The sequence below is a fragment of the Mustela putorius genome, unplaced genomic scaffold (assembly GCF_011764305.1).
Source record: "Mustela putorius furo isolate JIRA1106 unplaced genomic scaffold, ASM1176430v1.1 tig00003898_pilon_pilon_pilon, whole genome shotgun sequence".
Taxonomy (NCBI): domain Eukaryota; kingdom Metazoa; phylum Chordata; class Mammalia; order Carnivora; family Mustelidae; genus Mustela; species Mustela putorius.
In genome coordinates, this window is record NW_025422047.1 from 8,931,881 (window position 1) to 8,956,920 (window position 25,040).

A 25,040-nucleotide genomic window follows, 5' to 3' on the forward strand; every position below is an offset into this window, starting at 1 on the left:
TCCCTCCCCACAGAATCAAGGGTGGTGTGGCCCCCATCCAGCCACAGTGTGTGACAGTACCCACAGAACATTCCCCTGGCCCTTTGGTGTTCAGAGTTTTTACTGGGGCTCAATCACATCCTGCCCATGTGGCTGACCTTTGGTCTCCAATCCCTCTGGGATGTCAGGCTCATGGCTTTAGTTCCAGTTCCTCTGGAGGTGAGAATGTATACCAACTGTTTCAGAGTTCCCATCACAAATCACATTGTAAGGCTGTGCAGCAGTCAGAACCCTAGACACACAAAGACACTCCTATCAGGTAGGCCATTCGAGGGGTGAAGAGATCACCCTCTCAGTAGCCGAGAGCCAAGGCCAGACCGCTCTTTAGGTAAGGTTAATTCTTCCTTGTACAATAGGGCATGCTACGAAGTAAGGACGCAAAGATGCAGTGTGGCATAGCAGTTAGAAGCCTAGGTATGTTTATTTTATTTTATTTTATTTTATTTTATTTTATTAGATTCTATTCATTCATTTGAGAAAGAGACAGAGAGGAGGAGCAGAGGGAAGGGTAGAGGGAGGAAGGCAGAGGGGAAGCAGTCTACTCCCACTGAGCTGGGAGCCCAACCCTAGGACCCCATGTAACCCCAGGACCCCACGAAGGGCTTGATCCCAGGAACCCGAGATTATGACCTAAGCTTAAAGTCAGACGCTTAAGTGGCTGAGTCACCCACATGCCCCAAGCCTAGCTTGATTTTAAAGTTTCCAGTTCCAGTGCTGGCTTTGCCACTTTTGAGCTTAGTGATGAGCAAACTGCTTAACCCTTGTTCATGCCTACTAACAAAGTTGGAAGGCTCACAATTCCTGATTTCAAAATTGATGACAAACTACAGTAATCAACACAGTGTGGTCTAGCGTAAGAATAGACAAACAGATCAATGAAATAAGTCCAGATATACACCCTCACATCCACAGGTGACTGATTTTCAGGGAACCCTCCCTGAAGACCATTCAGTGGGAGAAAGAATAGCCTTTTCAACAAGTGGTGCTGGGATAGCTGGATACCCATATGCCAAAGAAAGAAATTGAACCCCTATCTCACACCATATACAAAAGTGAACTCAAAATGGATCAAAGACCTAAATGTAAGGGCTGAAGCCACCTGTTTAGAAGAAAACAGGTGTAAACCTTCATAACCATGGGTTAGACTATGGTTTTTTAAATACAACACCAAAAGCACAAGCAGCAAAAAACATATATATGTAAATGGCACTATCAAAGTAAGAAAGTTTCTGTGCTTCAAAGGATAGCCTCAGGAAAGCGAAAAGGTAACCCACAGATTACTTGATTTGCAGAGAAAAACTGCAAATCATACATTGGGTCTGGGATTTGTATGTAGAAAATATACAGAATTCTTAATAAGAAAAAGACACTTAATCCAATGAAAATGGGCAAAAGATCTGAATAGACATTTCTCTAAAGAAGCTCTACAAAAGGCCTAGAGTATACAAAAAGTTTCCTAACATCATTAGTCATTAGGGAAATGCTGATAAGATACCACTTTACAACCATTCCGATGATTGAAATCAAAAGACAGACAACAACAGGTGGGGGCTAAGAGGTGGAGAAATCAGCACCCCAGTATAAGGCTGATAGGAATAGAAAAATGGGGCAGCAGCTTTGGAAAATGGGCTGGCAGGCCCTCAAGAGGTGAAGCAGAGAATTACATTATAATCCAGCAAATGTATTCCTAGGTAGACATGCAGGAGAATGAAAAACACTTTCCACATATGAACTTGTACATGACTGTTCATAGAACCATTATTTGGAATGACCAAAAAGTGGAAACAACCCAAGGGTCCATTATCCAGTGACCATCAGGTAAGCGTGGGTCTTTTATTCAGCCACAGAAAGGGATGAGGCACTGACGCCTGCTACCACGTGGATGACCCTTGAGCACATCCCACCGAGTAAAGGACGCCAGACACAAAAGGCCACATATTGTATGATTCCATGGATAGGAAATGCCCACAAGAAGCAAATCTATAGAAACAGAAGGTAGATTAATGGTTGCATAAGGTTGGGGAGGGAGGGTTGAGGTTGACATCTAAGAGGTGAGGGGTTTCTTTTTGGGGTGACAAAAATCTTCTCAAAATGACTGTGGGAGGTTTGCCCAACTCTTTGAATATGTAGTAAAAGCCATCAGTCATACTTTCTAGAAGGATGAATCATGTTGTGTGTGGACTATGGGTCGCTATAGTTGCTTAAAGATAGTATCAAAGAAGAGTGAGAAAGGGGAGGAGGGGACGAAGAAAAGGTTCTCAGGACACAGTGTGATTCCTGATGCCTGGAGCCACCTCTCAGTCAGGCCCTGACCTGCCTACCCCTGGTCTGACACTGGCAGCTTGTACCCCAAATCTGTTCTGTTTGGCATGAGAGTCATTGCATGGGAACATGTTTCTAGTCAGACCAGCTATGCTGCACACTGGTCTGGTGAGTTTACTTCCAGCTCCTCTCAAGCCAGCAATGAAAGTGAGGAAGAACTTGGGGTGCCGTGCAGCCCTTCTGGGCCGAGAGAACTGCTGCAGAGGCAGCCCAGGGGTGGACAGCCCAGCGAGAGCGGTGGTCCTACCCAGCAGTGCTTGGGTTAAACCCCCAGGCCCTGGAGGGTTGTCAGAGAGTTGGGGTCCCTGAGCCGCCTCAATTCTGCGCTGCTCGAGGCCTGGCCCCCAGGGCTCGGTGCTTCATGGCAGTCCTCAAGGCCTGCAAAATGGCACCCTGGCTGTTCCGCACGTTATAGTCACTAAGTTGCAGCAGGCGATCAAAGTCTTCCTCCTTGTAGGTCATGTTGAACAGGGAGTAGGGCGAGTTGGTCCCAGTGAGATCCACCTGGCCCGCCGGGAGCTCTGCAGGGCTGCGCTGGACACCTGCCCAGGGGTGAGAGGGATTAAGACTAGGACCCAGAGGCCTCCAGAGATGGGCAGGAGGACACCTTGCGGCTGGGCAAAGTGGTGGGCTGCTCCTCACTAAAGGGCTCCTTGCTCTCCCCCCAGGCCTCTGTGTCCTTTGCCCAGAAAGAGAAATGTGGAGAGTAGGTAGAGATATGAAGGGTTTGCTGCTCCCCACACTTCCTTGTGGCAATGCACTCCCACTCCTGAGGCAACACCGTGGTATCTGTTTCACCTTCCGGGGCAAGGAGCAAACGGCTGGACCAGAGTCAGTCATCCTAGTGAAGGGTTCTTAAAACTCATGATGGAAACAGGAGTCTGAAAACCAAAGGGATTTCTGCTTTTTAAGAAGCAGTCTTTGTTGAAACAGAGAGAGAGAGAGAATTCTAAGATGCTGGCTGAGCCTGTTAAGGGTAAAGCTGGAAGGTGTGGAATTAGAGCAGGAACCAGAAAGCCAGGAATAACACCCAGAAGAAGTGAGGCTTCTCCACCTGAAAGGTCTGACCAGTTGGCAGGAAGCAAGTCTGGAAGGCATAGTGATGAGGTTTTACATTTCAGGGACCCCCAGAGTAGAGGCCCAGCTTCCTGAGAAGGAAGGGCTGGGGTGGGAGGGAGAAGCCAGTTGAAATCTCAGGTAACGTCAGGAGAATCTGAGAGCCTGGGGTGGGGGGCCTCTCGGTCCCAGCTACCTGGCCCTCCAACAACGTGGTGCCAAGCCAGGGTGGAGATGGCTGCAGACGGGGATGACGCAGGAAGGCCTCTGGAGGCCCGGATTCCCACACACCACCCCAGGAGAGCAGAGGAGGCCAGGTACAGCTGAGGTGAGCAGGGGTGTGTGTGTAGCAGGGGAGCCTGGGGTCATGACACAGGACAGCAGCACTGTGACTTTGCCAGCAGAGTGCTCTGCAGGGACATGGTGTCCCCAACAGAGATCAGCACACTGCCGGGTCCAGAACTGGGTGGAACTAGCCTGATGACCCCTCCGCCTGCCAGTCCCCATGGGAACACCGGGAAGCTCGAAGGCCATGCCTCCGAGGGTCTGGCCTGCCAGGCTTGGGAGGAAGGGAGGGGATGCCTTACCAGGGGCTGAGTGGTCCCTGAAGGAGGCGTTGACCAGAGGGAAGTGCAGCAGGAGCGGGGCATCAGGGCAGGAGGGGTCTGAGAAGAGGTGGCACTCTGGTGGCTGGTGTTGGTCCTGAGGGCTGGGCTCCACCCAAGGGAATGGCAGTCCCCGGGCCCTGCAGTACGCCTCAGTCTGCTGCAGTGCCTGGTTGGGGGTAGGGGGCCCAGAGAGAACTGGCTACTTCCTGGTCATCTCAGGTCAGTGCTCTAGAAAATGCTAGAGCTCCAGCCCAACTGGACTGCTCCATGTTGGAACAAGCTGGTCCTGGCCTGTGTGTGGTCCAGTTACAAAACCCAGTGTCTCCTCAGAGGGAGGTGAAGCATTCACTTCCAATGAATCCAAGTGGTCAGCCAATGTTGTTCGGTTAGTATCTTCAGGGGAGGCAGAGACCTAGCACTCTGTTCCATCTGGGATTCTGTTGCTAGGTTATGCAACTCCACAGAGCCTTGAGCGCCTCAGTAAGGGACCCACTTCTGTACCAGAGCCCTATTCCTGCCCCCATACCGCCCTACTCCTGAGTGCCCAGAGATACCCTGAGGTAATGGTTGTGGACAGGTCAGGATCTCCTCGCAGATTCTTCTTGGGTAGGTGCTTCCTCCCTGTCCACCTGTCCTGGGAGCCCAGCACCCCAGCACCTCCATAGCCCTTCCCAACCAAGGAGTCTGTGAGTCAGAGCCTGTCACCCTTCCCTCCCCTTGGGGGCCCAGGAGGTCAGGGTCAGTGGCCCAGTGGCTTGCCCCTGGAGCATGGCCTGGCCACAGGGTGTCTGGGGTTCCCATGGGGCAACCAGAGGCACCTCAAAGGACGAGGGTAGGGAGTAGTCGAAGGAGAGAATGAGGTCCAGCCTGCGGCCTGGCCGGAACATGGAGGGACAGCTGGTGTTGAGGAAGTAGCCGGCATCTACCAGGCAGAGCTGGGGCTCCTGAGGGGTTAGCTGGCTAGCAGTGGAGTCTAGCGGGCAGTCTGATGGGGGAGGCAGTTGACAGTCAGTTCCTCGGCCACACTGCAATTGCCTCCATGTCCCCTTCTGTCCTCTGGCATCACTCTCTGTGAGGACACGCCACCCAGCCCTTCCCAAGACCTTCTGCAGGCCGACCCCAGAAGGGTATGCCATGACTCACCCACCCCCAAGTCCTCTGCCAGTCCTAACCATGGTCTCTGTCCCCACCGGAAGCCCAAGCTTATTCTCTAGGGAGACATGGCGGGGGGTGGGGGGGGGGCCCTTACCTGCCCAGGTGGAGAAGTCTTTCTGGCTATAGTAGTTCTGGTGCAGCTGGAGGCCCCGGAGGAAGTTGCAGCTGTGCTGGTGGAAAGGCCTACCCGTCAGTAAGCCCTTAAACGCCTTGGCCAGTGCCGTCCCGGGTTGCAGCCATGAGGCCTCCAGCCACGAGGTCTTCAAGGAGGCAGGAGACTCCTCTGGGCTCAGAGAAACAGATGTTGGTCAGGTGAAGGGCCTGGAAATGCCTGGGCCTGCTCCCCTCGGAGAGTGTCCCTCCCCCAGCATCTGAAGAGGAAGCCACCTCAGCCCAGGCTCCCCTTCCTGCCTCGCTTCTTACCCAGGTTCCTGATCTTGTCCTTGAGGTGCTGCTTCCGGGTGTCCTCAGAGCTGAGGAGGTCATACCAGACATCCAGCAAGTTCAGGGACAAAATATTGCTCCAGATACCTGAAGGCCAACCCCCTGACAAAAGTCAGCCTCAGGCCTCAGCACTTGGCCTTCCATCACACAGAGGGCGGGGATGGAAAATGGGAGGCAGGTGGGCTGCTCTCACAGCCCTACCCTAGTGTCCCACCACCCCCTCTGCTGGGGGCTCTGCCAGACCTGAGCACAGGAATCATGCCCAGTCAGGGAGGCCTGGCGCAGGACCGGCCACAATCTTCAGAGTAACCATCACTCACCTTCCAGAAAGCAGATCCGGGACTCAGGGAGCTTCCTCATCAGCTGCCCCATGAAGAACTCGGAGCCGAAGAGTTCACTGGGGACAAAGGCTCCATACTTCAGGAACCCAACTTCATAGGGGGAAAACTCCACCCACTCTATGGGAATAGGAGCAAGAGGCAGGAATGAGAGGCAAGTGGGGTGGGGAGCGCCCCAGCTCTGACAGGGGCCAATGATGCTGCCCCCAGCCTTCTCCCTGCCTGGCTGATTCCTGGACTGACCATCCCCACACCCAGCCCCTTGACCACATCCCCCACCACACCCCCCACCAGGTCCATGAGCTCTGCTGCCTGGCTCATCAGCCCATCAGAACCGCCTCTCTTTCCAGAAGGCTGAGCAATCTGTGTAAGTTCCCTGTCTGAATTCTCTAAAGACCCGTGCACAGGGTGGTATGCGTGTATGCGTGTGTGTGTGTGTGTGTGTGTGTGTGTGAGGGTTAGTGGGCAGGGCTAAAGATTGTACCCTTGAAGTCGAAGGTCTCCAGATTGTTCTCTTTGACATTGAGGCTCAAGTAGAGGGGCAGAGGGTTCTGGCCCTGCTCCAGTCCTGTTTTCTGTTCCGACAGCTTCTGGTCCATCACCTGAGGTGGGAGGCATGAGGGCCTAGGTGTGGCTGGGAGCACCCTAGAGGCAGTAACTCCACCAGGACTGCGTGGAGTGGAGGGGGGCAGAGGCTGAGGGTGAGGAGGCAGCTCTCCATTGGACTTTGGATGGCATGGGTGGGTGCACCCATCCAGTTCTCACTCCCATTCCCATATTCCGACCAAAGGCAGGGGTTGCCATGTAAGGCTAAGGAGGTTGCACACTGCGTATCTCAAGAGAATGCCATTCACAAGGACTATGGTGTCAGGAGTGAAATCTCTGCTCCTGTGGTCCGTGGCCCCATCTTTATGGGTTGAAGGGTGGAGGGGATGGGGACACTGATGCACAGACCATACACACACACACACACACACACACACACAGTGCTTTCCAGAAAGGACACAGGGATCCCCTTTTACAATATACACTATAAGCTCCATCAGGGGACAGGCTGCCCCTTCTAGATTTACATGAATGTAGTCCAAGTCTCAGCCCCTCCAAAATGCTTTCCAGGCATCCTTGGCTCTCCCTTACCTGCCCCCCTCTTTCCTGCTTTGCACAGTATGAAGTTGTACCCCATTGTTTATTCTTGCCTCTGTTTCCAATTTTCTCTTCAATAAAATACCCAGTTCTGCCTTGATGGCAGGGACTATGGTTTGCCTTTTGGGACAGCACTCCAGAGTTCTTGGGGCAGAGAAAGGTCTCATTCCATTCCGGACCAGAGATGCCAATAGGGTTCATGTCCAGTATCAGCAAGGTTAATGGTGGTGGCTGCCTGAAGCCGCCCTTGGGAGAGAGCCTGCCCCAGGCTGTGGCTGCTTCTGACAGAGGGAGACACGTAGCACGGACCCACAGGCTGCTTCTGACAGAGGGAGACACGTAGCACGGACCCACAGGCCCTCTCTCGGGGCTCTCCGAACTGGAAGGCACCTCACTCAGCAGCTAGACCTTGGAGGTTCCCAAACTGCCTGATCTGCCCTTATCAACTGATTTACCCAGAGGATGTGCTAAATAGATGACTAGGTTACTTCTGAGAATCAGCAGAAGCCACTGAGGAATGTTCTTCAATCTCCCCAGATGATTCTGATGATTAGCCAAGTGTGTGTCCCAGGATTCTAGCCCCACCTTCCCAATGAGGAGTCCCCCTCCCACACCCATGGCAAGGACCCTGCATTCCCCGGTGTATGTCTTCCTCCCACAGCCCTCTGTCACTGATGGGTCCTCTTCCTGCGCCCCCTCCCCAAGTTCTGCAGGAGTACTCTGCAGGACCTGAGTTACAGGGAAACCACAGGAAAAAAATCCCCCAATGCAGCTCAAGCCCCTGGCGCTCTGTACCATAGCGACAAGTCAGACCCACAGCTGTGAGTGTGTGTGGGTACTGAAGAAGGAGGGAGCTTGATTAATAACTGTGATTTCCCTTCTCAAAGTCTTCTGATTCGGGAATCCTGTTTGCCTGCTCTTCTGACATGTAAGACGAGGGGAAATGTGTCCTTTTACTCCAGAGGCACCGTTTCTGACCTGGGGGAAAAGGGTCAGCTCACCCCCTCCATCTACTGAAATAGTTGAAATACTGAAATACAGTATTATTGAAATAATACTGTATTCTTTTTCCTTTTAAATAAAGCTCACCAGCAGCGGCAGGTGCTCCAAGCCCCGCCCCCATCCCCCCACCCCCATTTCCAAATGAGTGTTCCCAGCCCTGCAGGTCACCGCTCTGATGACTCAAGTGTCCCCAGAAGATGTGGGAGCTGGGTGTGGTGTTGGCGATGTGTTGACATGGTCTAGGCACTGTATGGGCAGGGGGCACTAAAGCCAAAACCTTTTTGGCCAGAATTGAAGAAAAACATGTAAGACCTTAATTCAGGAAAAGACAAGAGAAAAAAGGGTGCCAGGGTCCTGGGATTAAGTCCCACATCAGACTACCTGCTCAGCCCGGAGTCTGCTTCTCCCTCTCCCTCTGCCTGCTCTCCCTGCTTGTGATTTCTCGCTCTCTCACTCTGCGTCAAATAAATAAATAAAATCTTAAAAAAAAAAAAAAGATAAGAGGAAAATTATGAGTTTCGTCCTGAGGAATGGTGAGCAACTTCTAAGAACTTCAGGGCTTGCTAGCAAAAGATAAAAGAAAAAAGTTTGATAGACATGGTTTGAGAAGCACTGATTATAACTGGTATATTTTACAAGCATGTTTTTGTTTTGTTTTCAAAGCCTGAAGCAGTATTCTAGAAGTGTGTAGGCTAATAAAACTCTGTGTAAAGTTCAGGGTATACTATTTCTGTAATAATAATATTAACTAAATTGTGATTTCTTATGGAGTTATATTTTCTGATATTTAAAATGACTTTTGGAGCTGTATATTGGCATAAAATAGAGATAATAAATGCTTTTATCCAAAAACTTATATTTGAAATACACACTAAATTTATCTGATTAAAGAATTGTTTTAAAAAGCATACAATGAATGTTAGCTTTAAGACATAAAGCATGATAACTAAAAAAAAAAAAAATTGAAAAGCTTTAACATTGAGACAAAATTTTTTAAGAGACATGGGTGCTCGTGCCACAAGATTTTTTTCTTGTGAACCAAAAACACCCCAAACCTTGTTTGTCTTTTACAAAATGACTATGAACCTTGTGCCTTGTACCTTAAACCTTGTTAAGTCATTACTTGAGGATCAAATGGTAATTAAATGAAAGTCTTATTTATAGCCTCAGATCAAACTGTATTTTTTAGCACCTCATAAAGTAAACTGTTAAAACAAGCTTCTCCCAACTGTATAGTAATTAACTGCCACCACCAGGCAGAAAAGTCTTTAATAATTCACAACTGAATTAGCAGAAGTTCACAACTGAACGTGAACTTTAAAAGCATATCTGAAGAATACATAGGATATATTAATAAAATAATATTTCAAGTAGTTACATGGGTTTTAAAAATTAAATGCCACTTCAATAAAAATTCTTTTTTTAAAAGATTGATTTATTTATTTTAGAGTGTGCATGAGAGCAGGGGGAGGGGCAGAGAGAGGGGGAGATAAGCAGATGTCTTGCTGAACAGGGAGCCCCACATAGGGCTCCATCCCAGGACCTTGAGATCATGACCTGAGCTGAAACAAAGTGTCTGATGCTTTACCAATGGAGCCACCCAGGTGCCTCTCAACAAAAATGCTAACATCTCTCATGAAACATGACTAGCTGATTCTATTACATGTATAGAAGAGCAAAGGGCCAGAAGGAGCCAGGGTGATGTTGAGAAAAACCAAGGTGGCGAATGGGGGTAAATCTGCTCTATTAGATACCTGCATGCATTACAAACCCAGGGTCTCTAAATCAGTGCAGTGTTGGCCCATGTTGGAGAATCAGCCCCATTAGAATGGAAGGGAGCTCAGAGAGTCCCATAAATATATGAAGGCTGTCACAGGATACAAGTAGTGATGCAGATTTGTGGAGAAAAAAGAATAAGTGGTATTAAGTTTAATATGTTTGCTATTCCTATGGAAAAAAAATAAAACTGGGTTTGTGTTCACATAATACCTGAAGATCTATTAAAGACTAAGTCCTAATTGTGAAAAACAAATCTTTAAAACTTTTATAACAATATATAGGAGATTATAACTTTAGGAGAGAGAAAGATCTTGGGAGACTCTAAATGCACAAACCATAAAGGAAAAGAATGATAGACCAGATTATATTAAAATGATGCATCAAAATCTAGTAGAACTGATAAAGGATTAATATCCAAAAATCTATAAGGCATTCCACAAAATAATATTAGAGGTGAATTAATAGAAAAATGGAAAAGGATTGCAGTAGGTAATCCACAGAAGAGGAAGTCCCAATGAGAAATATACATGAAAATATTATCAGTCTCACTAAAAATCAAGGAAATGGGAAGCTACAATAAAATTTTGTATGACAAAAAAAATTTTTTTGTATGACACCCATAAGATGAACAAAAAATTAAAGGTCTGAAGAGCGTGTAGAGAAAAAAACATGGATACACTTAGAGTGGAAGTGTGAATTAATGAAACCTTTTTTGGAGAACAATTGGCAATAGGCAGGAAAGCTGAAGATGCATTTACCCAATGGGCTAAGAACCCCAACCCTGGGTATGTATCTTCGAGGTGCAGAGAACCTCTAACATCTGTGCACAAAGAGACTTGTTCAAAACCATTTCTGCAAGGAACACTATATTTTTCTTAAGGATGTACAATAAAAGGTATATACAATAAAATATATAATAGAGGTAAATAAAGTATGTTATATAATTATATGTTATGTATTATATAATCCAGTCATGTATACAGACTGAAGATAGAAATGTGATGAGAACCCCAAATTCAGGATGGTGGTTGCCTCTGGGGGTGGGAGGGAAATGCGACTGGGAAAGCTTCCACAGGGGCTTCAAGTCTTTCTGTAACATTATATTTCTTAGGCTTGTTGGTGAGAATGGACATATTCATTACATTATTCTTTATGCTTTATGCATTTTCTTAGGTCTGAAGATTATTATAATATTTAATGATAACTATTGTTTATATAATAAATATTGTTAAACTAATACATTAAAAATAAGAATGTTTGGTAACTTCCAGGGAACATTGCTCTTACCAGCAAGAATAAAAATTAAAGAAAAAAATCCAAAGTAATTCATTTTTGGTTAGTTTACATGATAATCTTTCTTGGTCAAACTTCTGATGCCTTAAGATAAGGAAGGTATGAATCATTCCTCTGCTAATGTATTTGATGGTTTACTTTTTTATAACAAATGTTAAGGGTACTTTTTTGTGTGTTTTAGTTGTTTCAAGTTAATTCAGATAATTATATGTGGTAAAACAATAGTGGAAACAAAAGAACTGATTTCAGTAATTGTATCAGTTGATGTAAGATTAAGCAGTTGACTTACTAAACTTACCTTAAAGAAGCAATTTATAAAAAATGTTATCTGCTCAGTTTGGTCTTCCTGGTGTTACAATAAACAGTAAAGAAATATAATAGCTGGGGTCCCTGGGTGACTCCAATGGTTAAGCCTCTGCCTTAAGCTCAGGTCATGATCCCAGGCTCCCTGCTCAGTGGGGAGCTGGCTTCTCCCTCTCCCCACTGCTTGTATTCTCACTTGCTATCTCTCAAATGAATATAATAAAATCTTAAAAAATATATGTAATAGCTAATAATGTTAACTCTACAGCAAAGACCATTGAGTGTTCAGAACAAGCCTGTGAGATAAGTACTATTCTCACTTATCCCCACTGAATAGAGGCCAAAACCCAGGCACAGAGAAGTTAGTAACTTGTGAAAGAACACAGAGCTAGTAAGGGGCACTGAGATTAAACCCAGGCAATCTGGCTCCAGAGTCTGTGCTTTTAACACTACCATGAAGATACAGAAGAAGATATTCTATATTGTAGTATTCATAAAATAAAAATTATTCGAGCAATCTCACTGCCACATAAGCATAGTGAAAGTTCTGTTTGCTTAACTGACCTTGGCACTGACTCTTCCCTAAGCTCCTGAGAGATTCAGAAATCTCTGTTTTATGGCCATGAACTGAAAAATAGCCTGACTCAAAAAGGCAGGATCCCAAAGTACAGCAGCCACTGAGACACTATGGCCCCTGCGTCCTTTCCCCACAGATCCCAGCCTCCTTCACCCAGTAGGAAATGCACATGCGCAGCAGCTAACTGCGTGGCTGCCCCAGGACCACAGGTGCACGCTGGTCCAGCCTTGCCAGCATTGGTGCCCTACCTGGTTGTGCAGCATGGACTCCAGCACGAGAGCCCACAGGTCCACAAAAGTCGTGGGGTAGCCTTGCTGCGCCCGCAGCTCCAGCTCCTGGTGGTAGCTCGTTAGGCGCTCCGGAGAGAAGACCTCCATCTTGCTCTTGACCAGGTGCTCCCTGGCATATTTGATGGGTCCTTCAAGGTCCTTCTGTGACCACTCGGGGTCCCCGTAGAGGTGGGCCATTGTCCTGGGAAAATAAAGGGACAGTATGACAGGAGGCAGAGGCCCCGGATTGGGTCACTGCGACATCTCCTTCCCACCCTCCCACTTCTCCCAAGGTGATGCTCCTGCAGCCAAGGCCCTGCCCATCTGGAAAATGTGTCTCAGGGCTTTCTCTCATATCAGCGCTGTCCAATTTAAACATAATGTGAGACACAGACATAATCTAAAATTTCCCAGTAACCACATTTTGAAAAAGTAAGAGAGCAATAAAAATTAATTTTAATAGTATTATTTTAATTCGATATACCCCCAAATTCTCACTTCAACATGTAATCAATAAAAAAATTAACATAATTTTTTTTTCAAACCAAGTCTTCAAAATTCTCTGTGTATTTTTATCTTTATACCACATCTCAATCTGGACTAGCCACATTTCAACTGGCCCATAACCACATAACTAGTGGCTACTGCATTGTACAGAACAGATCTAGACCCTACACCCATCTTCATGGGCCTGTCCTGAAGCCCTTGAAGACTGCTTGCCCACAGCTGTCATCTAAAATCCTCTGAGTTTACTCTCCTTTTACTGCTTCGAGTCACATTTCAGTAAGACACCTCATCATAGGCAGGGTGGGGTATATAGGAAGGCAATTTTGTCTTTAAGTAAGAGGTTAAGATAGTACCTCTTCATCTCAATTTTTCCATCTATATTATAGGGACAGTAAAAATTAAAAAAAAAAAAACCCTACCCTAGAGAGTGTTATGAGGATTTAAATGAGATAATCATGTTTAAAGAAAAAAGATCTACTGACTTGGAGTTCCTAACACATGTCAGATCAGGTGTTTTACTTGGGCTGCCCCAGGACAATCGTACGGAGTAAGAACTACTATTACCCTGTTCTGGAGATGAGTCAACTGAGAATCAAGGGAACTTGGTTGCCCAGTAAGGGGTGTTGCAGAGATTCAAACCCCAGCTCCTCCTGAATCAGCTGCCTTAGCCCTCTCCAGTAGCATGGAATGGGTGTCTTCTAACCCCTTCTCACGGGAGGACCTCTGTAATACCTACTTCCTCCCTTTTGAGAAAGCCACCTGGCACCCATCGGACTGTAGTGCTCACACCCTCTTGACTTCCACACATAGAGGGGTTCCCCTGGTGTCTGCTCCATTCTCCTCTAGGACCCGATCATCTCTGCTCTTCAAGTCTCCAGGCCCCTCACCATGTAGAGCCCGAGATGCCGCTGATGTAGGCGACACAGTCCAGGAGGCCCAGCTTCTGCAGGGCCAACAGGTGGCCGTAGAGAGCGGTCATGGCCCGGGCACCTCCTCCTGTGGCCATAATGCCCACAATGGGGACCTGGACTGACACAGACACAGACCAGCTTAACCAGGACCAGGATGGAGGGAAGGGATGTCGGGGCCTGAGCCTGATGCAGTCAGACTTAGACCAAGAGCAGCCAACCTTTCCCTTTCCCAGGAAGTGACAGCTCTCGGCCCTGGATGGGGCCCGAAAGGGAGTGAGAACCCCACAGCTTACCACCCCCCCCCGCCCCGCCATCCCCCACACAGCCACTCTCATCTCTGTTGACTGGAGTGTCTAGAGAGGGCAAAGTTCAGGTACTTCCTTAAGGCCAGTCGAAGGTACTGCACCCACATTCCCCTGTACCCCAAACCTCATCTTCCTGTAGGTCTCTGTCCAGCTGCAGGATATGCTTGAGAGCCTTGGCCACCACCTGCTTCCTCCTGCTCAGGAAGGCTTTCTCCTCTGCACACAGATCGAAGCCCAGGTGCACATCCAGCTCCTTAGGGCTGGGGTAGTAGAGGATCCGAAGGTCAGGGAGGAACTGCATAGCTCAGCCACTGGCTGGCCACGCCCAGGATAGCTGCCATATTACCTCCTTGCTTTCAACCCCAAGGGCCACCCATTCCGCAGCACTCCCTGCCTCATGACCACCACACACCGTCCACCCCAGATATGAATGTCCCTTACCAGCCCTCAGTCTTGAGCTGCAGCCTCACTCCTGGGGTCTGAAATCAAAGTGAAAGACTGGATTAGAATATTCTCAACCCTGAGAGGTATGTGGGTATCCCCTGGGGGCCTGGGCTCCCCATCTTTATTCTCACTGGCACTTCCCATCCAGTTGAGGCCACTTACATTTGTAGTAGGAACGTGAAAGGTCACCTCCTTTCCTACGGCCAAGGACCTCAGGGGCACAGTGAGATGCCCAGCTGACTCGTCTGAACTCCAGCTGTTACTTGAAGAGCTCTGGAAGGAAATATGCATTCATTCAACCAATCCTTACTGAGTATCTAGACAGACGAACACAGTCCCTCTCTAATAATATAATCACAATATTTACAGTGATTATAATTATACCACTTATAATGACATTATTAAAATACTTGCTGACATTTTTTGTTCTGAGTTGTGTATATGAATTGATAACAAAATAGGTAACGAACAGATGTTAGCAAATGTTATACAGGAGAAAAAATGTGGTAAAGGAAGTCCTAAGCAGTGTGATATGAAAAAATAAACAAAGGTGTGGTGTGGGGGGTCTATTTAAGATGGGGAGTCCAGGAGGGCCCCTCTTGGCTGAGATCTAAAGGAGGAGGAAGTGGAGGAAGAAGAGGAGGAGGAGGAAGAGCAGGCAGCCTGGGAAGCAGCCAGAGGAGAACCCCGAAGGCCCTTGGTGTGTTGGGAAAGCAAAAAGAGACATATAGGCTGGAGCATCATGAAAGAGGGGGAGCACAGAACAAAGGGAGGCAGCAGAGCTGGGCAAGAACCAGGCCATGCAGAGGCACAGAGATGGGGATTTCTTCTAAGACCATCGAGGCAGATGCCACTGAAAGGTTCAAACAAAGTCTGACAAGACAGGGCAGTCCCCACGCACACTCCAAGCTCCTGGTGATTCTCCCTATCTGCCAAAGGCTTGGTGCCTCTCTGGGGGAGTCTGGCGAGGCCACAGGCACCTGGCATTGGCCTAAGAGGGGCCCGCAGCAGCTGGAGCTGGCCCATGGCAGGGAGCTGTAAAGCCAGGACCCACCCTCACACGAGCACTCAGTTTTCCCTCCTGGGCTGCCATGTAATGGAAGCAGAAGGCAGAGGCTGGACCCAGCACTGATGTCTGCGTGTCTTCATAGGACCCCTTTAGCACCAGCTCCAGCTCCAGCTTGTCCTGGTCTAGGCAGAGAGTGGGCAGACTAGCACGAGGGGAACAAGAGCCAGGAATCCGAGCAGGGACCCCAGGAAACTGGCAGTATTGCTTGGACATGGGCAAGGCCTGGGAGTTTGGACCAGGAGAGCCAGGATTCTGGAATGGGCCCTCCCCAGCCCACTGGGTCCCACAGCCCCCATGGGACTCTCACTTCCTGCAACACACCCTCCCCCAGGTCAGGAAGACCCTCGAGTCCACAGGAGAACCTGTTGCCCTCATGCTGTGTGAGCAAGAAGAAAGAGGGCCCACACAGGTGTCCCAGCCACTCCATCTAGCACTGAGCAGGCCTCACCCGTGACCGTGGTGGTGCTCCCAGCACGGTCCAGACAGACATCCAGGCAGGACAGCTCTCGGGCCTGGGGCAGATCACATCGTGGGCCGGGGGCTCAGCAGGGAAGGCTGAGGTCCCCTCAACCTCACCCCCTGAGCCCCACTGTCCCCAATCCACCACACACTGAACAGGAAGTGGGACCAGAGTGGGACCAGAAGAACCGCCAGCCCCATCCTCTGATTCTGGAGCAGTCGGGGGGAAGCCCCACCTCCATCCTGTGCACCACCCCCCCCAACTTTCAAAGATCTGCTGAACTTGGTGGATCTCTGAAGGCCGCCCGACCCTCAGGCACCGTTCTTTCCTCTCCGTATTTCTCTGCAGGCTCAGCCTGGAGAGTGCCTTCTCCCACAACTGCTCCCAAACAGTAGCACACAAACCACTGGCCTACAGGATGATGGACCAATGTCCCAGCTGTCCTCCAGCTGACCAGCTTGCCAAAGGAGCCCACTGCATTCTCTGTCATGCCTGTCACCTGATGCCCACAGCCCACTCAGCTCCTGACTGACTCTCTCCCTCAGTCTGACTGAGTTTACCTGCCCACCACCGCTCTCCAGCACCTCAGATAAAAAGCAGCTGCCATAGGTATGATGATTTTAACATGCGTTTGTAAAAGTAACACTAGCCCACCAAGCAGGTCCTTGTATGACCCTGAGGGTAGAGGCCTCCTTCCCTCACACTAGGCCCTGCTGCCAGGTCATACCTGTGTTACAGGCTGGCGACCTTTGAGTAGAAAGCTTCTAATCCATTGTTTACCACATGTTCGTGTTGCTGTGAACTTGTTGTGAGCTTGCACTGTTTCAGAAGTGCTGATCAAGACCCTCCACTGTCTCAAGAAGGAGCTAACTGACCCCTGACTCTGTCCCAGAGCCCCCAGGTTGGAAGTGCAGTGCTCTGGAAACTTCCTCTGGGCCTCTGCTGTGCAGTGCTAACACCCCAGCTGGGCCTGGCTGGCCTGTCGCCCGCCATCTTCTGAGGCTAAGAGCTAGGAGTCCATCACAGGTAATGAAACCCGTCAGGAACACCTACAATTTGCCCCGACACTCCCTCAGCCATCAAATCTTGGGCCCAAATCTCCCCCCAACAGAGTCTCGGCCTCCCCCTCTCCATGTTCTCTTAAGGCCCTGGCCCTTCCCAGCCCCCAGCCCCTGACCACAGCCCCAGGGGAACTACTGAACTGGGTGGCCCTGAGTGGTCTTGCCACAGTACTCTGTCTCTGCGTATCCCTTTGGCACCTCCAGCCTCAGTGTTGGCTCTGGGACCCCTCCCTCAGCTCCCCCTCACAAGCCAGGGGAGGGTGGTTTACCACAAGGACGTTGTTGGTGATGAGGTTTTCTGGAGAGTCCGACCTGGAAAAATCAGAATATCCGGAACTCAGCCTGACAATGCAAAAGGTCCCTGTACTGAGCTGCCCCTCACAGCACAGCCTCAAGCCCCCATGGGGCCTCCCTGGGTGATGCCAAGGGACCCCAAGTCCTGGATACCACTCAGGGGGAAGGAGGGGCTTCTGAAGATTGCCATGTGGGAGAGAGAGGGAGAGTGTGGACAAGGAAGCAGTGACCTTTCTCTCCTCATTGCTCTAAGAGGACCCCTCCCCTCCGACCCAGACGGGCAGGGGTGGGGGCAGGAGGGACAGAGAATCTGGGTCAAAGACATTTCCCTATATAAAGCCTGGGTCCTGAGGCACTCCCTGGGCTGTGTGATTATTACTCACGTTTTTTCCAGCTTGAACTCCACGTCCAGCTCCTCCTGTCCCTGAAATCAACGATGAGCAAGTCGTGAACATTTATACATCTTTAGAGGTGACACAGTTCTTTGACCATGCATTGTTTCGTCTCCAGCAGTCGCTCAGGGAGGCGAGATACTACACTCTTCCCACTTTACAGATGTGGGAAATGAGAATTGGGGGAAAGAGGGGCTGCCTACCCAAGTTAGCCACAGCTGATGAGTCTGCAGAGAACAGGCCTCTCTCCCTGGCAAGGCTGAAGGAGGACATAAGGAGAACAAGCCAAAAGAGGCTTAAGGATGCCCTAGTCCTCTTGAGAGGGACCTGACCTCAGAACCCCACCCTCCCATTCCCCAGCCTTCCCCTGCTGGAGAAGGAGCAGAGACCTTCATAAAGCAGGCCTAGGGCACCACAGGCAAGCAGTGAGCAGGAGTGACAGAGTGCTCCCCCCCCAACTGCCGCAAGGGTGAGTTACGCAGGTTTTGATTGATATTAGGAAGTTCACCACCACCAGAAACCTCCCTCCCGTGACTAAAATCTCTGCAATGAGTGATTCAGTCTGTAACAGTCAGTTAAGCCTTCTCCTTTCCTACTACAATATAAATATCCCTGGGAGGGGCTTCCCTCTTTTGTGAACACATTCAACACAGCAGCATTCCAGCAGATGGGAGAAGCTGGGGAACTTCCTCAGCCTGGAGGGCAGAGGGGTGGGGTGCAGAGGGGTGGGACTCTCCACTCACCTGGGGACGCAGGGAGAAGGTCTTCCGGAGCAGCTGGCCTGGGAGGACTTCTGAGATGTCATAGAGAACCTTGAAGCAGGCATCGTCCTCCGTGACTGAGTCCTCATCATAGACATTTAGCTCCAGAACATTCTAGGGACCCGAGAACAGCAACTTAGCACATTATTTACTTATTACTATACTTCATACCTGTTGAGCCCTTACTTGATGCCCAGGGTCGGAAAAGATTATTATGCCTCCATACCTTGTACTTCAAAGTAAAAATAATAGTAAACCTTAAAAGCATTAAAAGGAAATCCAGCAAAGTTCCTAATCTTCCCCTGCTAATTTTTGTTTTTATAAAATATAAAATTCTTTCAGTGTTTCCCCACCACTGCACACTTCCCCCCCTTTGCTGCCCCCAAGGCACCATATGTACCAGGCATTGTTTTAGGAGTCTTCCATGCTTTATTTCATTTGACCTCAACAACCCCCTTAGGAAGGGGTTCTTACTGCCGCTGTTCCACAGATGGTCTTAGAGAGGACCAGCAACTTGCCAGAGATCAGGCTCTCAGACACAGGGTGGGGTCACACGTTCTCTCCCACACAGCACACGGGACTGGGAACAAAGACACTCCTCCCCGGTGTCTCTGACTGAGCTCTGGAGGAAAAGTATGCTCCGATAGGAGGATATAGCCTGTCCTTAGGTGGGTGGTCCTGGCCTTTACCTTGACCTGATTCTGGATTAGGAAACTGAAGGTCTCATTCCATACAGGATGACAGGAGTTGGTGATTGTTTTGGTCTTGAACTTTGTTCCAGGGACGGTTGGCAGCTCTAGGGTCACATAGGGGTCTGCCTCACTCACTGCCAACGTTAAGAGAACAGAGTAAGAGAGAATTCCTTACACTCCTCTCCAGGGGCTTCACCATGGTTCCTACCATGATCTTGGTGGCCACTGCGGGCAGCCCTCCCCAGCCCCCAAGTTCCCACCTGGGCCTTTCCCACAGGGCCTGGTCATCTCTACACCCTTGGAACCTAGGAAACAGTTACTCACACAAGTCAGTCCAGCCCAGGTTCCGTGCCTCCAGGACCCTCACAGTGAGCCTCCAGCAGGCAGAGGCCTCCCCCTAGAGGGAGAGAACAGACTGCTCAGTCCCTCCTGCTCTGTCCCCAACCCCACCCCTCTGTGCTGAAGTTTCTCCTGACACACTCAGTGATGCTGCCAGGCATCCGGGGACCAAACAGCTTTCGCCCACCACTGCCCTTGGGGCTGTGGTCCTGGGCTGCAGCAGGAAGGGCATGGGAGACCAAACAGGGGTGGAATATGTGGGACCCCTTCCCCTCCGGGGACAGAATTGCTTCTGAGCTTCTGTGTGCTCTCCAGGACAGGGGAAGGACAGAGGCAGCCCAGACTCCCCCTCATCCCGGGAGCCACAGCCTGTGTGGGCTACAAAGTGTCTCCACCTGCTCCTTTCCAGCCAGTCACCATATCTAATTTGAGCATCATTGCCCATTTCTCTCTCCGGTCACCAAGAGCCTCTCAACCTCAGAAAGCCCACTGTCCCCTAGCAGGGTATTTTTCCCAGGGTGAACCCCTATTTCTCATCATTTCTAAAACCATCACTAACACAGAGCATCACAGGATAGGCTGTGACAATAGATACAATGATGGGTCATTACTCAGGGAGGTTGAGTGGAGTGGGCAAGGCAGACTCCTAGACAGGATATCTGGATCTAAACCTTGGTCCTCTGCTTTCTTGCCGTGTGACCCTGGACAAGTCACTAAACCTCTTAGAGCCTTCATTTCCTCATAAATAGTGGGACTAATTAATAGAGGCTAAATGTGTTAATGTCTGCAGAATGCTTAGCAAAAAAGTAAGCAGTTTCTAGATAATTATTATTCATTACTATTTATTAAGGGCTTGTTCTGTTTCTAGGTGCTGTACTAAGCATATATGTATTCCAAATTGATTTATCCTCTTGGCTCTCCTAAGAGAGGACTCTCATTTCCTCCCATTTTACAGATGAGAGAACTGAGGCTTAGAAAGGTTGCCGTAGGTCACAGAGTTAGCGGGTGATCTAGGTAGGATTCAAGCCCAGGTCTTCAAGATCAGAGCTCACACCTCCCGTACTGTTCTGTCTCCCCAGGACTTTGTTCCTTTGTTAAAAGCATGCAACTTTCCCCCACTGCCCTCTGGATACCTAAACAGTCGAATTTCATAGATATGTCCTAGACCAATACAGATATTGACTAACTAACTAATAAGATTCTCCTGAGGGCACTGGGTCTTCCCCTCCCCTGTTGAAATGTCCTGCCTTAATTGATGACTGACCATGAAAGTTGTGAAGGGCTTCTCCAGACGGGATTCCCCGCACCCCTCCCCAGGCCCCTGTCCCTTCCCATAGACTCCTGGGAAAACCTCCCTGCTGGAAGTCTCAGCCACTGTTTCTCCCTATGCAGGGACCCCGGGGCATCCTCCAGCCTCTTCCCTTTGGAGAGGCTTGGTGCCAGCCCCCGCCCATCACCAGGGATGTGACCCAAGGAATCTGATGTGGCTGGAGTTCCCCATACAGGAGTCCAACCACGGGATCTTCACCAGCAGAAGGAAAATGAGCAAGCTGCCTATTCCCCTGCTGGCCCCCAGCAACCCACTGTGGTAGGGAGGTTGCAGAGAGGAGGAGTGGACACTTCAGGCCCAGCCTCAGGCCCTGTATCTCCTGAGTCGTGCTGATCCGATGCTCCCGGGTCTTGGAGCAGGCCAAGTCCCAGGGCAAGTCCGGATGCCTGGCCTTGCCTGCCCTGCCAGCCCAGCTCCTGCTGCCAGGACAGGCTCCAGGCCCCTGTTCCAGCAGGAAAGAGGCTGGGTGAGGCCACTGCTGAGGCGCACTGCTGAGGCGCACCGGGAGTCAACTTGAAGGCTGAGTGTTGAGGGTCTGATCTTGGGGATTCAACCAATCCCAACAGCATCCGCTGGGGCTACATGCTTTCCAGGCATGTGGGCAGACTTAATCCCTCAGAGTCGCTGCACCTTGGGCTTCAGTTTTGTCCCTGGGCTGGGTCTAGAGCAGGCAGAGGAAAAGGATGCCCAGCCTTCTCTGGGGAGATGAGGATGAACACAGGTACATCAGAAACCTCCAGGGCTGGGTTCTGGGGGCTCCAGCTGCTGATGAGAGGAGCAGATGGAGCCCGAGCCGTCCAGCCCCTCCACCGCCCCACTCCTGCAGCCTTGGGGTCTTGCCAGACTGGCATCTGGGCATTTTCATCAGTGTCCACTTGTTTTGGGGAGGAGGTCTTCTAGATCTCAGGCTGACAGGGGCTGGGGCAGGAGGTGTTGTCCTTCAATGAAGGGGTCCCTCTCTATGTTTCTCAGAATGGCCTGGTACCTGACTTGAGCCAGGCAAGTTTTCTCCAGGAGCACCCGTCTGGAGCTACTTGACCGGATCTGACTTGAGCTTGGGTCTCAGGGCCAAGGCTCCAGAAGCCTGGCAAAGTCTGAGAATGAGGCAAATGCCTCAGGATGGTGAGCTTGACACACTTAGCCTCTTTCATGGCCCCTGCCTGGGGCACCAGGGGAGAACCAAAGAGCCAGTTCCTCTGGCCCTGGTCCACAGCACAGGATGAGAAATCTGCCTGAGAGAAGCACATGAAAGGAGTGGGCTAGCAGTCTATAGATCTCTTTGGCCTGGTGGCAACCTCCTCTCTTGGCCCAGTGAGTAACTGGCATGGGGACTTGGCCTGACAAAGCTCTGGGGGCACACAGGGTGGTTTCTTGGCCCCTGCCAGTTCCAGGAGGCCCACTACCTGCAGAGGTGAACTATGGGCCTGGTGGGCTGTCCTCTTGTGACACGCAGCCACTGTGTTCTCTGAGGCGGTATGCAAGCTTTGGCAGGGAGGAGGGTAAGGACCTCTAAGGGGATTGCTGGCTGATCACTCAGAGTGGAGGGAGAAGGTTCTGGTCTCCCAGGCCCTCCCTTCTATGGATGCCGTTCATCCATCCACCCCCTCCCCCACTCCCCATTCCCTCGAACAGACTCTCTTACCCTTTGCCTCCTACCCTTGGCCCCTGCCTGGGCAGAGACCCCAGCCCTGGGAGCCAGGCCTTCCCCAGAGGCCAGAATCACCTTGATTTTCACCGAGTCAGGCTTCTCAGAATGCACCCCGGCCCCAGGTCCTGCCCTAAGTGATACCCAGGGGCTTGGCGACACTGTTACCTGGTGAGGATGGTCAGGGGGTCCCCTAGTTGTCAGTCTTTCCATACCAACCCTTCTGGCTCCACTCCAGATCCAGCTCCTGCCAAGAGGCCAGTTCCCTGGACGGCTGTCAGCAACTATCCTAATGGGATGGGGCCGAGAATCTGCCCGCCTCTGAGGAGCTGCAATCCTATAAACAGGTTGGGGCTCCACCCCTGGGTCACTCCCTTAGCCTAGCATCTTCCCCTCTTCCCCAAGAGGCTGGGCCAACCAGCATCTCCAGAAACCTCTGGCAGGGCTCCAGGAACCACAGATGGAGCACCCCTTTCAGACTGCAGATGCCCCAGGAGGGGAGCAAGTCCTAGGAGCAGTAGTGGGAAGCTGGTTCCCCTGAGGCTGAAGGTCTGGCACAGGGTAGGGGCAGAACTGTGGAAACCCTGCAGCTTAGCCCCAGCCTGAACCAGGCAAGCCTCTTAGGGCTTGCTGAGGGCTGAGCATATGGGAGCAGACGAGAGAGACCAGACCTCCTTGGCAGCTCTCTGCAGCCAGGATCCTGGTTTTCATAATAAAGGTGATCAGAGTGGCAGGCACTGAGCAGAATTCAGAGTGCTACAGGGGGGCTCTGGACTCTGGTTCTGAGCCCCTCACCTTCAGCTTTACCCTCTCCCCTTCCCTTTGGCTGATCCTAGGAGTTTAGAAGATTTCCTTTAGACTCAATTGGCAAGCATTCTAATATAGGTAAGAAAGACCAATCAGGACGCTCTTAGACTATGAATATTACAGAAGAAAACCTGGTGAAGTTACCTGTTTAAACTATTCAGTGTCCCCAGCAACACTAAGTGTTCTCCTAAAATGACATGAATTCAGTTATTTCGTTGTCAATCCACTATGTAATTGAATGACAGGATTTATTTTTCAAGACAGATGAAATGGAATTAATGTTAACTTAGTACAAATGGATCTAAAAAGTATTATTACAGGGGTACCTGGGTGGCTCAGTCAGTTGGGCATCTGCCTTTGGCTCAAGTCATGATCCTCGGGTCCTGGGATCAAGTCCCGTGTTGGGCTCCCTGCTCAGTAGAGAGTCTGCTTCTCCCTTTCTCTCTCCCTCTGCCTCTCCCACTGCTTGCACTCACTTGCTCTCTTGGAAATAAATACAATCCTAAAAACAAAACTAAAATAAAAAGTATTATTACAGAATTGGCCAAAAAAAAGAAAATTACTAATGGTCTATGAAAAAATGTAAAAAATAACTGAACGGGAAATATTTCTAGTTTGCATAAGCCTGATGTCTAATCTAATGAAAAAGTAAACGTAAAAGGTAGAAAACTATGAAGAACAACTTCTTCCAAAATGGGTCACGCATGAAGCAATTCACGAATTCACATGGCTTGTGAGCGGCCGAGCCCAGGATTTTGTCCTCTGGAGTTAAAGTTTGTGTCCACTTCCCCAGTCTGGGCTTAGCCTAGCCTGGAGCTTGTCCATTCTCCAGAGCCATCCCTGGACTGTAGGAGTTCTGAGAAATACATCTCACTGAGGAGTGAATTAACCTCTCCCAGAAGTGATGTGAGCTTTATCTGGGACCACCAGATAGTCAGGGGCTGGGGGTAGCTGAAGAGGCAGGCTGCAGCATCACCTTCTAAGAGGTAACCCCCAGTGCCAGCAGGGCCAGGAACCCACCCCCACCATTCCCAGAGGACTGGGGCCCAGGGCTCAGCTGGTCGGGCTCAGAGGAGAGCTTGGTACTCAGTTTCCCCATCTGTGCAGTGACGGTGGGGTTGATGCTAAGCCTGGTAAAAACCATGACATTCCTGACTCAGAGATTCTTAATTTGGGGCTGGGGCCCATGGATGGGATTTGGGGCACTCTCAATTGTTCTGGAAATTATATATGGAATGATGTGGGTAGGTATGTATGTGAATGCTTCTGGAAAAAGGGTCTAGAGCAGCATGGTCCAGTAGGAATATCATGCAAGCCACATATGTCATACTAAATTTTCTACTAGCCACAATTTAAAGAAGTAAAAAGATATAGAAGAAACTAATTTTAATAATGCCTTTATTGAGCCTAATAATCTAAGATATTATCAATTCAACATGTAAGCAACATATGAAATTATTAAGAAGATCTTTTACATTTCTTTCATACTAAGTCTTCAAAATCCACTGTGTTTTACACTTAAAGCTTATCTTTTTGTTTCAATTTCCTAGACTGTGCTTTTCACCCCCATCACTTATTTATATAACTGGAAGTTCATACCTCTTAATACCCTTCACCTATTTTGCCCTCCCCCAGTCCACCAACAGAGAGTTTGTCTTTATGATTTTGTTCTGTTTTTGTTTGTTCATTCATCTG

General features: G+C 49.8%; 1 protein-coding gene across 1 annotated transcript; it reads right to left on the minus strand.

Moving 5' to 3' along the window:
- Positions 1-527: 527 nt before the first annotated feature.
- Positions 528-20,001, minus strand: PLA2G4D (phospholipase A2 group IVD). The gene is made up of 21 exons (XM_045067943.1): positions 19,959-20,001; positions 19,701-19,777; positions 19,549-19,621; positions 19,222-19,358; positions 18,515-18,646; positions 17,763-17,803; positions 17,355-17,397; positions 16,013-16,076; positions 15,550-15,686; positions 14,658-14,768; positions 14,493-14,530; positions 14,176-14,311; positions 13,723-13,859; positions 12,308-12,530; positions 6,447-6,564; positions 5,945-6,082; positions 5,604-5,711; positions 5,275-5,463; positions 4,844-5,010; positions 4,005-4,191; positions 528-2,903 (listed from the first exon to the last, which is right to left on the minus strand). The coding sequence occupies exons 1-21, from the start codon at positions 19,999-20,001 to the stop codon at positions 2,677-2,679; spliced, it is 2,526 nt and encodes an 841-aa protein (XP_044923878.1). The 3' UTR covers positions 528-2,676.
- Between the last annotated feature and the right edge of the window lie 5,039 nt (positions 20,002-25,040).